General features: G+C 41.4%; 1 protein-coding gene across 1 annotated transcript; it reads left to right on the top strand.

The window, feature by feature from the left end:
- Window positions 1-2,459: 2,459 nt before the first annotated feature.
- KCNK12 (potassium channel, subfamily K, member 12) lies at window positions 2,460-12,832 on the top strand (the record flags this gene model as incomplete). The annotated part of the gene is made up of 2 exons (XM_009866591.1): window positions 2,460-2,563; window positions 11,920-12,832. Coding segments are annotated over 2 exons (1,017 nt in total), but the record flags the coding sequence as incomplete, so codon positions are not given.
- Window positions 12,833-13,877: the final 1,045 nt, after the last annotated feature.

Raw genomic sequence — 13,877 nt, 5'->3', positions numbered from 1 at the left:
CGGTAGATTTCCGAAAGCTATTTTCTTACAGGGGTAGTCTCGATAAAGAACAGAGAGCAAGAAGCTCAGAGGTCCACAGGTCAGCATATTTCTGTGGAGAGAATCCCTACAGGGATTTTTCTTAGCTGAAGACCTCGCAGTACAGCGCTGTTCTCTACTTACTGTAGCTACACGGGAGTATTAACTTCTTTGGGTACCACTGATAGGAATTTCCTAAATCTGTGGGCATAGGTTGGATGCTCTGAGCAGAAAAGTAATCTAAATCACAGCTTGTCTTCTTGTAGTTGAAAGCAACAGCAGGAAGCTTTATTTGGAATACATACATGTAATTACATGGGTGACTTGACATGTCCATGCTCAAGGGTGCAATGAAATAATTTTGATCCTAAGTTTGTTTTTATTCTAAAGAGTGGAAGGTAGGAACCTCAGTACATTAAATAAAGCCCTTTCTAAAAGAAAAAATAAATTTCTGAAAATGTTATTTTAATCAGTCTCAGTGCTGCTTAGCGTTTACCTGCCCCTAGCTATGCAACTAAGTGTTTCAAAACACTACCATCAGTGCAGTGGACATCTAATTGTTGTTTTATGCCTGGAGAAGTTCGGTCAAGGACAACCAAATTGCACTTCTCTTTGCTGTGGCTGCGGAGTTTCGGGTGTTCAGCTGGACCACTGAAACCTGAGGTCTCCAAACTGAACGTCAAGCACCACAGCACCTCATAGCAGTCACCCAAAAAACAAAGTTCGTCTATAACATCAGAGAATAAAGAATTTGCCCAACATCACACTGAAATATGGTCCCACATCTCAGAAGTCAGAGGAAGTTTTCTGTTGACTCACTGCGTTCTGGCTCAGGTTCAAAACAAAGACAAACTGGGGTTTGTAATCAAGGATTCTCCTTTTTTGCAGGAGGTACCTCTAGTTTGGGTAATTGAAGGATTAATGTTGATTTGGTGGGTATGTACATCCTGCTTAGCATGACATTCATTTTGGTTTTCAGTGATAGTCCTCCTGGGCAGCAAATACCTTATTTCAGTTCCGTATACATTTACAAGAGCTTGGAGATGCGATTACAAACCAAATATTGGCAGGCCAAAATGCCACTTTGACAGCTCTCCATCTGCAGAGGTGACATGCATGGCTCCAGCCAGTCGCTCTGTGTTATTAAGCAACCTTCCCATAAAACAGTTATTGCGCTTGTAATAGCAGTGAGGGATCGTAATTTCTGGGCTTATCAGATGCCCTGTTTGCTGCAGGCTCATAAATCCAAATCCTGCCTGAAGCCCTACAAGCTGTGTTCCCATGGAGCCTGGCCAGGCCCTAGCATCTGTCCCCACCTGTGCTTTGCTCTCCTGGGGACATTCTCTCTTTACGTCTCTTACACTTGGTCTAATGCTCCCCAGTCATCTGCCTTTCCCAGGCAATCTTAGTTTCTCCAGCTTCTGCTTCCTCCCTCCCAATTAGCATGCCCTCTTCTACTGATGGGTTGTTTGTCTGATTAAATTTCAAGTATTTGTTTGATATCTTTGCAGTCTTTGAAGTTAACAACTACCATAGAAGAAAAAAGCTTTACAGTTTCTTTCTGTTCCTCATCACACCTGTCCCTCTTCCCTAGTGTTAATCCTGCTATTGACCTTCATTTCTGTTTTCAGTCTTAACTATTTCTTCCTTTTCCTTGACACAGAACATACACATTACCGCTTTGTCTTCTTTTTTCACTTTTACCGATGCTTTTATTATTTCTATGCAAACTTTAATTGCTCTCCATCATGGAGAGAAGAGGAAAACAATTATAGATCTGTTAGCAATTAACTTCATGTAACTCCTGGTGTTGTGCAGTATTACCTCGTCTTTGCAGCTGTGGAAGTCAAAGAGAATTTCACCTCTTGCTGTAGAAGTATCAGAGTTAGAGCAACCAGAAAACCAAGTCAGAACATTTAATCTCCAGGTTTTAGTGTGAAGCTTGCTATTATTTGAAACGTAGCCTCTACCCATGTACCTTTATCAAAAGAGACAATTTTCATAGTGAGTCACCACCAAGTGTGTATCTGAGTGAATTTTGGGAGAAGCTGGATGACGACAAAGATTGGGGTTCATAGGATCATAGAATCATTTAGGTTGGAAAAGACCTTTAACACCATTGAGTCCAACTGTTAACCTACCACTGCCAGGTCCACCACTAAACCATGTCCCTAAGCACCACATCTACACATCTTTTAAATACCTCTGGGTTTGGTGGGTGACTCAAGCACTTCCCTGGGGAGCCTGTCCCAATGCTTAACAACCCTTCTGGTGAAGAGATTTTTCTTAATGTCCAGCCTAAACCTCCCCTGGTGCAATGTTTCATGCTGGTGAACATTTGAAACATGCTGGTCCTCCTGAGCACAATAAATCTTAGGAGTGATGATACAACCTTCTGTGAATAGACACTCTTAAGTAACAAACAGAATTGTAATCTAAAGGGTCTAAGAGACAATCGTATCGCAATCCAGACAGATCAAGTATGTTTAATTTTATATCTCAATAGCCTGCTCTTGCTGATGTCAACAGTAGACCAGCCTACAGAGCTCTAGGAAATACCACTTACTCATTTTATTGTCACACAAGGTTTATAAAACAAATGTAGGTCTGATGTTGCCAGCACTTGTCATTATTGTAAGCAAAATACCTCCCTGAGTTCCGTGGGTCTGTTGATGGTGATGGTGGCACACCTAGCTATAGATGTTGAAAGGTCTCTCTTGAATCAAATGAGAAGTAGAATGAAAATTTAATCTAATTGCATTAGATGAGGCAAAGTATTAACAGCCTTTTCAAGTAATTAAAGCTTTGAAGTGGAACAAGATAAGAAATTGAACAGTTTGATGTTAACATGCGATTACTTATATAAGTGAGGCACTGCTGTTGCTTGTGCTTAAAAACCCATAGCAAGTGCTCCTTACTCATTGATGAAGAAAGGGGTAATACCTTGGTAATAGTTGTAATCCCACAATGATTCCTCAATGAATTGCAACCTCTCTGAGCTTGAATATTCTATCATCTTTTTGCTCAGACTGAGAAGTGTACAAGTAATATGTTTATTGCCTGAGGATAAACAAAAAAATACATTTGTGTCATTTGGGCTCAATGTGTATGGAGTCAAGTCTACTTTAAGCCCTTTGGTGCTGGAAAGGAGTGCACTATAAAGATCTTAAATCCAAATTGTGATTTTAATGAGAGGAGTAGAAAGAAGCTGTTTTGTTAGAACAGTTTGTCAATTTACAAAACCTACTACTGGCAGGGCTGTGAGGACCAGGAAAGTCTCAGATAAAACCAAAAGCTCAAAATGCTCTTGATAAAGTTGTTCAGAGAAATGCATACTAAGGAAGAAAGAGTTAAATGCATAAATAGAAAATGAGAAATAACTGGTTAGTCAGCAGTCCTGTCACCCTTTATTTCTGTTACAGTTACTTAAAATTAGGTCTTTGTGCCTTTGCGAATGATTTAGAGCTGCCTGAGCAAAAAGCTACTTGAGAATTTGCTTCTTTGCTTTCAACAGGAACTTTTTGAAATAAGGCACTTGTGAACACCTATTTAAACTGGTAAGAAGTCAAGGTAGATTTATCAGAGTTTTTTTGTTAAATTGTAACTGTATAAGTTTGCGCAGAGATTTGGAAAAAAAATGGCCAAACACTAGAGAAGATGCTCGTATGTTTAGGGTCAGTTTATCCTGTAGGTCCATCTTCGTAGGCTAACTCTTGTAAAGAAGAGGAGCTGAGACGGCTGTCAAGAAATAGATGTTCTCTGAATACCTACCTACACAGGTAGGTGGCAGAAGACAAGTATGCTGCGAGACTATTGTTTAATCCAGTTCAAAGAGAAGCCAGCGATTTAATTGTTTGCTAGCCTTTCCCATCTGTAAGTCTTAGGAAGCCCAGGAGTGACATCTTGTTTTATCAGACTTCTTATGGGTGGAAATATGACATATGCCCAAGATCACTTGTGAAATTCTGATAATGCTATTTCTTAGCCTGAAAGGAGTGTTGTGAGATGTACTGGCACTGGAGTGGCAGTACACATGCAAGTATTCTCTCAAAGTCCATAATGTCTCAAGAGTATAACAAAATTTGGATGCCATTCTTTTTCTCTTGCAGTTCAGAAAAAAAAAAAAAAGCACAATCTTGGGTCTACTCAAACATCTGAAATGCAACTGCAAGTTTCAATAAACAGCAAAAATAGGTGGGAATGCTAATGTTTGAAACAGTCCATTTGAAATGACAGGGCATAAGCTTTTTTTCCTGATAAGTTGTTGCTTAGATACACAATTATCCACACAAAAAACATTCTCAGAAACAGAGGAAAATAAGAGTGGAAGCAGCTTTAAAGGGTGAAAAAATTAAGATTGTAGGAAGAAATCAACTTTTGAAAACAGTGTTCATTTGGAATGATATCATCAACTACATGAAGACAGTAGGAAGGTCAGAGAAGGTGGCCGTGTATGGCTTCAGGTACTGGACACATCTCAACAGAAGTTTGCCACTTTATACCTTCAGCTATATCTGTGGTTACTGAGATGGACTTTGTGTATTTTTTGGTTGTCATGCTTTTTTTTTTCTGCAGATTTTTAAAAATAGTTACTCTAAATTCAGGGCTGTTTCCTCGGTCTGATGGTGTCTCAGAAGCTTCCGTGTTTTAGCTGAGATTCAGCAGTGCAGAAAGCCAACGCAAATACTTCTGCACACAACCTCGAGTGTGAGCAGAGCTTTGATACAACCTCGACAGCTCTTAATGCAAAATTTTGAAGACCCTTACTCTCTAGTGCAAAGAAGAGTTTTTTCACAGTAATGTAACTTAAATAACTGAGGAGTGTGTGGGCTGTATTTTTCCATTGTTAACACCACCATCATTTCAGAAAAAATTATAGCAAAATGGCTTTCCCCAGCTGTTAAGATGAGGAAACAAAACAAACCAGAGGTAGAACTCCACAATCATCAGGTGTGGAGGCAGCCACAAGAAGCAGCTCTGGACAAGCTTAGGGCAGTTCACAAGGAGATGGGCTGCATCATAATTTTAATTTAGCCAACACTAACCCATGTTCTTTCTGTTTTAACAAGCCATTAGAGCACACCAGCTGTGCCAAGGGGCAGGGTAACTGACAAAACAAGAGGAGGTTTAGTACCATCTTGCTTAAGACTTGCCCAAGAAAGGTAGCATAAAATGAAGAAAATAGTTTTGGTTTTGATTTTTATAATTGTAAACCTGAGTCTGGCCCCAGGAGTTCAGCAAAGAAAAATACTATATTATTTATAAGAGCAATAAAACCTGAAGCATTGGAAGAATTTTTATTTATGAATAGTATGTTAATAAAGAAGGAAGCTTGTCATGCCACAGGACACTTCGATCCCTTTACACACGAGAGTCAGCAAGAACAATGCCAGCTTGTATGTAGGTCCTGACTTTTTCTCTGTGCAGTTTGAATTCACACTCCTGCGATTGTCTTCCGTCTCTGAGCTTCATTCTCCATCATCTCCTTTTAGGAGAGAGCCTCTATCCCTTGTTAGAAACTGTGTTCTGTTGCAATCGGGTTAACCAGAAAACCCAAACATAGGCTTGCCAGAGATCTGGAGCCTCAAGCCCATCACCCTCCCTATGTGTTCCCTCCTCAGGGGGCGCTGCTTAGCAACACCTCGGGCCAGAGCTGCTGCTCAGCTGGCAGCGCTGGTGGCTTGGCACAAGTCAGTCCCTGCTTGCTTGCACAAGGTGCATGGAAGAGCAGCCAGCCTCAGCCAGGGAAACGTAAAACTGATTTAGAGACACTTCTGCTGCTTCCTTGGCTTGGGTCTGCGCCAAAGCAGCTTGGCCAGACCAGATGATCCACCTCCTTCTGTATTTATTGGGCTATGTCTTTATGATAATAGCATTTAGCGGTGGGCAAGGGTGGGCTTGTGTGATTAGTCTTTGGTATGCGCTTCCTTCTCACGCAGTACGCAGAAGGGGCAACAAGCAATACAACTTGCGAAAAAAGCTTACCTACTTCTCGTAAATTGAGTGAGAGTGCTGCTGTTCCTGGTGAAGCTGAAGCCACAGCATTTCTCTTTTTAAGGGTGATTTATCGCTCAAATTTACAAAAGTTAAGCCACTTGAACTGATAAGTGTACTGCTGAGTACTCACTAGAAATTGAAGATTTTTCTTGGAAAGCTCAGCTAGAAGGTGTTGGCATAGAAGAAACACACTTTGGAAACCTGCTGCAAGGGGAAGGTAAGCGTACACAAGCCACCAGGTTTTGAGGAGGTTATTCCTCTCCCCTTTCCTGGGGGATTTTAGAGGCTACTCGTAATGCCTTAGACCCCTGTCAACGTGATAACACTTGAGGTTTCTGAGAAGAAACCTCACCCTTACTCCTCTCAGGTCCAGCGTATCCTTTGCCCTAAATAAATTATTGCAGCTCTGTCACTCAGGATGTCTTTTACATAGGGCATGGGGCCCGCTAACCTGACTGCTGATGTGGCCACAAGCAGAAGTCACAAGTTGCCAGAACAGTTGGGGAGTCCAGGCATCGCTGTCCCTGCTGCCTCCCAGCCCTGGGCACAAGAAGCTTCTGCCTGGACCTGTCTCTCATCCTCACCTGAGTCACTGTTGGGCATAATTTTAGGTTCATCTTTGTCATTCACCTCTACAGAAAAATGTTGATACCTCTCAGTCTGTTCTAATACCCTTCTCATACACCTGGTAACTAACAAATGTTCGTTATCCTTACCTTTTAGTTATTTAATGTCATGGTTGCTGATTTAATCACTTTTTTCGAAGAAGCTTAGGGTCTTTTAGGCTGAGAATTCAATGAAATATTTCAAAAACCAGTATACTTTAAAGAGGAATGAAAATGTGGCCATGGCCTTTGAGGCTGCAGTTTAAATCACAGCCAGCAGAGAAATGCTGAGGGTGATCGATTCTGGTGTTCACTGATGTTCTGCGTAGCAGCGCTTTGGATAACCAATAGCCTGATCAGAGTTGTGTGTAAACAGAATAAAATTCGTGCTGTGGAAAGCCTTTAATAATTGCCTGCAGCTCCCTGAAACTCCTTAGTGTATAATTAATCATCTCCTGGCTCTGTTCTGCCAGCGTAGCCCTTTGAGTAGCAGCTATCTCAAACATCGGACTAATATCTCACCAGTGGAGATGTAACAAGGAGCAACAGTGGTGACCTGGATGGTTTTTAACTATATTCATTGAGTTTATCCTGGTGCTCTTTCAGATCACAGAATAAACTGGGCATCTTTTCCCACAGTTGCTGGCAGATTGGGTGCATGTATGCACGTTTTTATATACTGAACAGTCATAGGAGTCAGAGGAAGGAAAAGACCTGGTGTAGCCCACCCTGGTTCACAAAGCAAATTTGCAGAACCTCTGACCATCTATTTACTGTAGGCTTTCAGGAGAACAAGTCCATGTTATAAAGAATGTTGTTAAAATTACAAAAATGTTAGGAAATGCCAGAAACAGTGTGCTTATTCAACCTGAAGTGGTATATATATTACCAAGGATGGATAGATAGATAGATAGATAGATAGATAGATAGATAGATAGATAGATAGATAGATTATGGCAGTCAGTCCTTATTTGCATAGTCACTCAGTATGTTCTCCATGGACTATCTGCTCCAGGCTATGGGTCACCAAGGGCTAGAAACTTATGTATGATACAGGTTAGGCCAGCCCTAAAAACTACGGTGGTATCTCATGTCTTCAGATGTAGAATGGATGTAATGTAAAATCTCTTAATGCACACAGTGCTGGACAGACCACTACCATTCAGGAACTCTGTTTCCAGGTAGTAATCTAAGTAAGATCAAATGTGATTGTACAGTAACTTTGATATTAAAGGCTCTGGCACTGGAAAAGCTCTAAAAGAAATGTACTGTTTGAGCCTGACATGGGGTATTTTAATAAAGCAGGCTGACAAAAGCGTTAAAGGGAAAGTAAGTTTTTCATTCTTAATCTGCAAATGCAAGGCCCAGGTGGAAGAACTGCCTGGTAGTATCCTCAGTCCGTGGGTAAAAGTGCTGGATGCAGCAGAAGGTTTCCATCTGCAGTGGTTTTGTCGGCTCTGAGCTGTGACCCTGTATCCAAGGCAACTGTTTCTGGATGTTAGGTGGTAAAGAGCTATGGAATAAATGCGAGGTAGCTGTGAAATGTACAGGTGTGACTCTGGCAGGGACAGTAATGTTGAAATGCTATTGGGAGGAAAAGGGGTTGAAGGGAGCACCAGAACCTAAATATAGAATTTTTAGATTATGATGTTTTGTTCCAGGTACAGTATATGTGTCAGTCAATAAAGACCAACCAAGACTATTGGAAAGCCGTGAAGTAAAGCAAGTGTGGAACAGAAATGAAACAAAATTGGTTGCTCTTAGTTTATTTGTCTGTGTTCTGTAACCCCCATCTCTTGCAGACAAGCCCTGTAAGAGCTTAGTCTTTACGATGCAAGAATTTCCTAGCCTCTGAAAAAATGATTCTGCTTAGAGGCTTTTTTGTTTATTTCTTAGAAACTATTTGTTTAAAAAAGATAGATTCAACAATTTGGGTTTCTTTTTATTCCTTTATATATAACAGTATCATAGTTACATAATGGTATAGAGGTGATGTTGCTCTAGTTACGTAATGGTATAGAGGTGACACTGCTCCCGTGATCTAAGTGCTGTTACACTTGGATTGAAAGTGATTGCTCAGCTATGTTGCATGAACCAAGCCCCATGGCAGGGCACCTGGATAAGAGGATAAGAAAAGCTGGGGGGCTGGCTGAAAGAGGCAGGGGCACACGATGCCATGGTAAAGGCTGGAAGACTTCTTTGTGTCTAGTTTTAGGGGTGACCAAAACTTTCCTCCATCTCTGGGAAATATGTCTTTCCTGGAAAACTGTCGTCCATTCACCCCTGCTTTAATCTCGAAATATAGTACAACAAGATAATTGCCAAACCAACCGGCCCAAGGGAACAGTTCACAGGTGCTCTTGCTTTTTGTCTTCTATCATCAACCATCTCTTTTACCTGTAAGAAAATGGGTGAAAGAAAAGAAAACAAGGGGAACAGGAAGCATATCACAAGTTTGTTCAGCTGCACTACCTCTTGAATCCATCACCAATTTAAGTAATATAAAAATCCAGATGAGGAGGATAGAAACCACAAAACCTATTATGCAAGTAACCACAAAACCTATTGTGAGGGACTCATTAATTGCCAGCACTTACCCATGAGAGGCTGCTGAAGGATAAGTGTTATCTGAGAGTGTTTATCAACTCATCTCTACTAATTCTGTTTGAGGAGAAGTATCAAATAGCTGAAATCAGTACGGCCCTAGAGCTTGTAGCTGAAGTAATGGGGCAGAATTAGATGGAGGGAAGTTGAAATACTGTGTCTGAGCCACAAACAAACAAGCCCCAGGTACCCATACCGTATGTGTTAGGGCCATGAAAAATGCAAAGCACAATTGCTGTCTTTCTTTCCTTGTACTGTCTCAGAAGCACAGGCAGTTCTGGATTAATTCATTTCATCCACATGTCATGAAGTACTTAGCCTTGAGCGGGGACTGAGCTCAGACATGTTGTAAAGAACACGCCAGGACTAACTCCTCGTGGTCCAGGTGGTGCCAAAGGGACAGTCACAACTAATGAACAAAGACCCTTGAGTACACAAGTGCACTTCTCTCTGCTGGCTGTTGACTGAAGTTACTGCATTCATGTGTTCTTACTTTTTTGCCCATTTTATGTATTTCTGAGCACTTTCGTTGCTGTGATGAGTCCTTTCACTTTGCATGCCTACACACTGGATTTTGGTAACACTGTGCTTCAGAGAATCTTGCTTAAACAAACTGCGTTAAAATAAAAAACTTCACCACCTCTCATGAATGATCCGTAGAAAATATCAAAAAAGCTTCAGCGCATTTACAACGGGATCCAAACTGTCACTATCTCTCTTTTTTTTTTTTTTTAATTAATAAATGTGTTTTTGCCATATGTGTGACAATAAACCCATTTATTTTGATGGTGATGTTCACATGCTTGCTGTGAAGCACATGTTTAAATGCTTTGCTGACAAGGCATGGGCAAACAGATGCCTTCTCCATAGTGAGCTGGCCGGGTATCCCTGGCTGGCAACCGCAACAGGCTCCCCAGCTTCTTCTGGGGATCAGGCACCAGGGGATATCCATCATCAGATGAGAAGGCTCGCACGAGCAGCCCAACCCATCTAACAGCTTCACCCCACAGAGGAGAAGGAGGAACCAAGAGGAGCTTGCAAGTCACCCGTGTTAAGCCCCCAGGGCAGGCTTTGTGAGATCTGCTCAAAGGTGGTCTTTTAGCACAACAAAATGGAGAGATCCTGCATCCAGAAAACAAAATCTGATGACCTCTTTGGTAATTCTTTATTTTCTGGTAATGCCGTGCAAGTTTTTTGCTGCCTTTTAAAGAAAAGACTGGTTCTACTGTGAGGATAGTGATGATGCAGTATAGCCCGGATTGCTGGCACACAGCTGTTTCCAAGCATGCCACATCTGCAGTGAAAGCAGCACCAACTCTTTGCTCGCGCCCCTTCATGTCATTGAAAAGATATTTCCAAGTTTACTTGTCACGAGCATTTACATTCCTTTATCAACAAATGCGAAATTCTCCATCAATGAGGAATGAAGGCAGCACAAATAAATTACCCAGAAAAATACAGCCATTACAGAAATTAATCAGTAGATTTCAAGCAGCAATCTCAACTCATTATACAGAGATAATATTCTCCTGTTGCTGTTTAAAGGTGCGTCATGATAATAAACTGGATTTAATGTTTTCATTATGCTTTATGCTAAAAGTAGCTCCTTTTCTTTACAAACTTCCACTGATGGAGTCTAGTGTTGATATTTACTTCCCTGCATATGTTACTTGCTCAGCATTTCCGTGGAACAATAAGGTAAAGAAGTTTCAGCATGTGGATTTTTCACAAACCATTAATTCAGATTACATGTGGTTATTTATTCATGTAACACAAGCAGTCATATCAGTCCTCCTTTTTGGCTGAACCACTGAATATTTTTATAGGGAAAAATATCAGAACAAGGGCAACACCTACAGAGCTGGGTTCTAGAAGAATCTTCCTGAGATAGTATGTGAAATATTGAAATATATGTAATTCTTTTACATGAAATAACTGGTATCAGCAAATAACATGGAGCAAGCTTACTGCATTTATTTGCATGCAAATTTAAAATAACTTGCTGTTACTCAAGCATCTGTAGCTGCAAGGCATTACTGCTTATATATAAAGTTATGTGTCTGAGTAATGTCAAAATACAACTCTTGAAAAGAAGAGGTGAATTAATATTGCTGCTGGATCTTTCCAGAGCTTGTAGACTCTGATTTTTCTGTTTAACTGTGCAGCAGTGTTTTTCCCAGCTGTAACTACCAGTCTGCAGGATCCCAGTGCTCCCAGTCTGCCAGGTGGCTCTGCAGTGTGGGTTTCTTGCTGATGGCTTTGCTTTCCTTCTGCCGTGGTATCAGGTGGGCTAGTTGCAATTGGGCTTCCATTAAGACTATAAAGTGTTGTTATTTTTAAAACAATATTTGATATTAGGTGTTGTGGGCCTTTTTTTTTTTCTGTTATCCAGCCTAAAAACTTCCATCTTCTCAGAGGGAATGGTATAATCAGAGCTCAATAACAAAAGCGTTATGCTGGGTTACAGCTTGTGAAGAGGGAGCTGAAACTTTCTTTCAGGCCATGCGTGGGAGCAAGGAAATGGCCTCTTAGCCATCTCCTTGAGCTTTCTGGTGCCTTCTCCATTCTTTACAAAGTTCATTTTGCCTCAGCTGACTTAAAGGATAGCACTCCTTTTGCCTAGTGAGGTGGGACCTGTTCAGTTACATGTGTCCTGAGCTCATGCGTGAAAATCTGTGTTGTTAACATTAACCATTTATCTCCACACCTTAGGTTTTGGAATGACCACACCAGCAACCGTGGCTGGAAAAGTATTCCTCATCGTTTACGGCCTTTTTGGGTGTGCCGGGACTATCCTTTTCTTCAACCTCTTCTTGGAACGCATTATCTCTCTCCTGGCGTTCATCATGAAGGCATGCCATGAAAGACAGCTGCGAAGAAGTGGTCTCCTACCTCCCAACTTCCGAAGGGGGACAGCTATGTCCGGGGTGGGCAGCCTCGTAGGGTGGAAACCGTCCGTTTACCACGTGATGCTGATTCTGGGAATTTTTGCTATTACCCTTTCCTGCTGCGCCTCTGCCATGTACACGGCAGTGGAAGGATGGAACTACGTTGATTCCTTGTACTATTGCTTTGTCACGTTCAGCACCATCGGCTTTGGAGATTTGGTAAGCAGCCAAAACGCTGCATACCAAAATCAGGGATTATACAGATTCGGAAACTTCGTATTTATATTAATGGGGGTATGTTGCATATACTCTCTTTTTAATGTCATCTCAATCGTTATCAAGCAAGTTTTGAACTGGGTGTTGAAAAAATTCGAGTGCAGATGTTGCCCAAAGTGCCATAAATCAAGTGCCCGCCTCGGACGTCGCAACGCCATCACCCCAGGAGCTCGCCTACGTCGGCATAACATCTCTATGGATGCTGATGGACAGTATGACAGTGACACCGAGGGGAGGAGGCTCTCTGGAGAGATGATCTCCATGAGGGAGCTCACGGCGTCAAATAAAGTCTCCCTGGCCATTTTGCAAAAGCAGTTGTCCGAGACAGCCAACGGCTACCCAAGGAATGTTTGTATCAATACGAGACAAAACGGTTTCTCTGCAGGGGTGGGTGCTTTAGCCATCATGAACAACCGCTTGGCAGAAACGAGTGATTCTAGGTAGAGTTTTCGAAATTTCTTTTGTTTCTTTGGAAAAAAAAATAATAAAATGGTGATTAGGGTCAAATTCTCATTGTAAACTACTGGAGAGTTTTAAATTCAGAGGCAGCCTTGATATTCATTGGGTGTTCAGCATTTTAGCTTTTGGGGGTTTTATAAGTCATCTCTAATATGCAGTGAGTAACATCTTTATTGTAATGTTACGATTTTCCCCAAGGGAGGTTTTGGAAGAGACTTGAATGTCTTTGATGAAGGATCTGATGCAGTTGTATAAGGATCGTGAGCGTGGTTAGAATGGTGTCAAAGGCAACATGTTCTTAAGAACATAGCCTGAATCCGAGCTCCGTGTTAAAATGCAAAAAATGGGCAAGTTCAGCTCCAGTTTCAAACTTGAGGTTGGTAAGAGTTGGATAAACCAGTATCTCACAGTCTGCTGAATTCTGGATCTGGGCCTGAACTTCATACTTGATGCCCTTCAGCAGTTCCTCCCAGCAGGCCTGTATATAACATACCTGTAGGTGATTGCAGTTACACCAGCTCTAGGGTGACTGTGCTTCACCTGAACAATCCTGCTGGCTTCAGTGGTAGAGGATCAAATGGGCTGAATTTCCCTGACTATAAATGTTGAGTTTTAGCCATGTCTGAAATGCTGCTTGCTACCTAACTCTTAAAAGTCAGGGGATTATCAAGAACCATGTTAAAATGTGCAGAACTATTCCTACCTGCTGAATTACCAAAAACAGGCAACCATCAACTTCAGTACTGACTTCATTTAATGCAAGAGAAGCCGGTACACACCTCTGGCATCAAATGTTTGCATCACCACTGAAATGTTTATTTCATTACTTTTACATGAAAATAAGTAGTAAAAATGAATGTAGGCTGTCTTGTTGTCCTAAATTTGCATCTTTTACTTCTGCTGTATTGTTGCAGAGATTCATGCAAATGATTTGGTTGCAGTTCTTTGTACAGAAGAACTGTGCAATCCTGTACTTGTTTCCCACAAATCTGATTGTGAATGTTTGTGCAGAAGACTGTTGCTTTGGAGC

Source organism: Apaloderma vittatum, unplaced genomic scaffold (genome assembly GCF_000703405.1).
Source record: "Apaloderma vittatum isolate BGI_N311 unplaced genomic scaffold, ASM70340v1 scaffold7733, whole genome shotgun sequence".
In the NCBI taxonomy this organism is placed as follows: Eukaryota; Metazoa; Chordata; class Aves; order Trogoniformes; family Trogonidae; genus Apaloderma; species Apaloderma vittatum.
The sequence above is the reverse complement of the archived record's forward strand: the minus strand, read 5'-3'. Positions and strand labels throughout refer to the sequence as shown.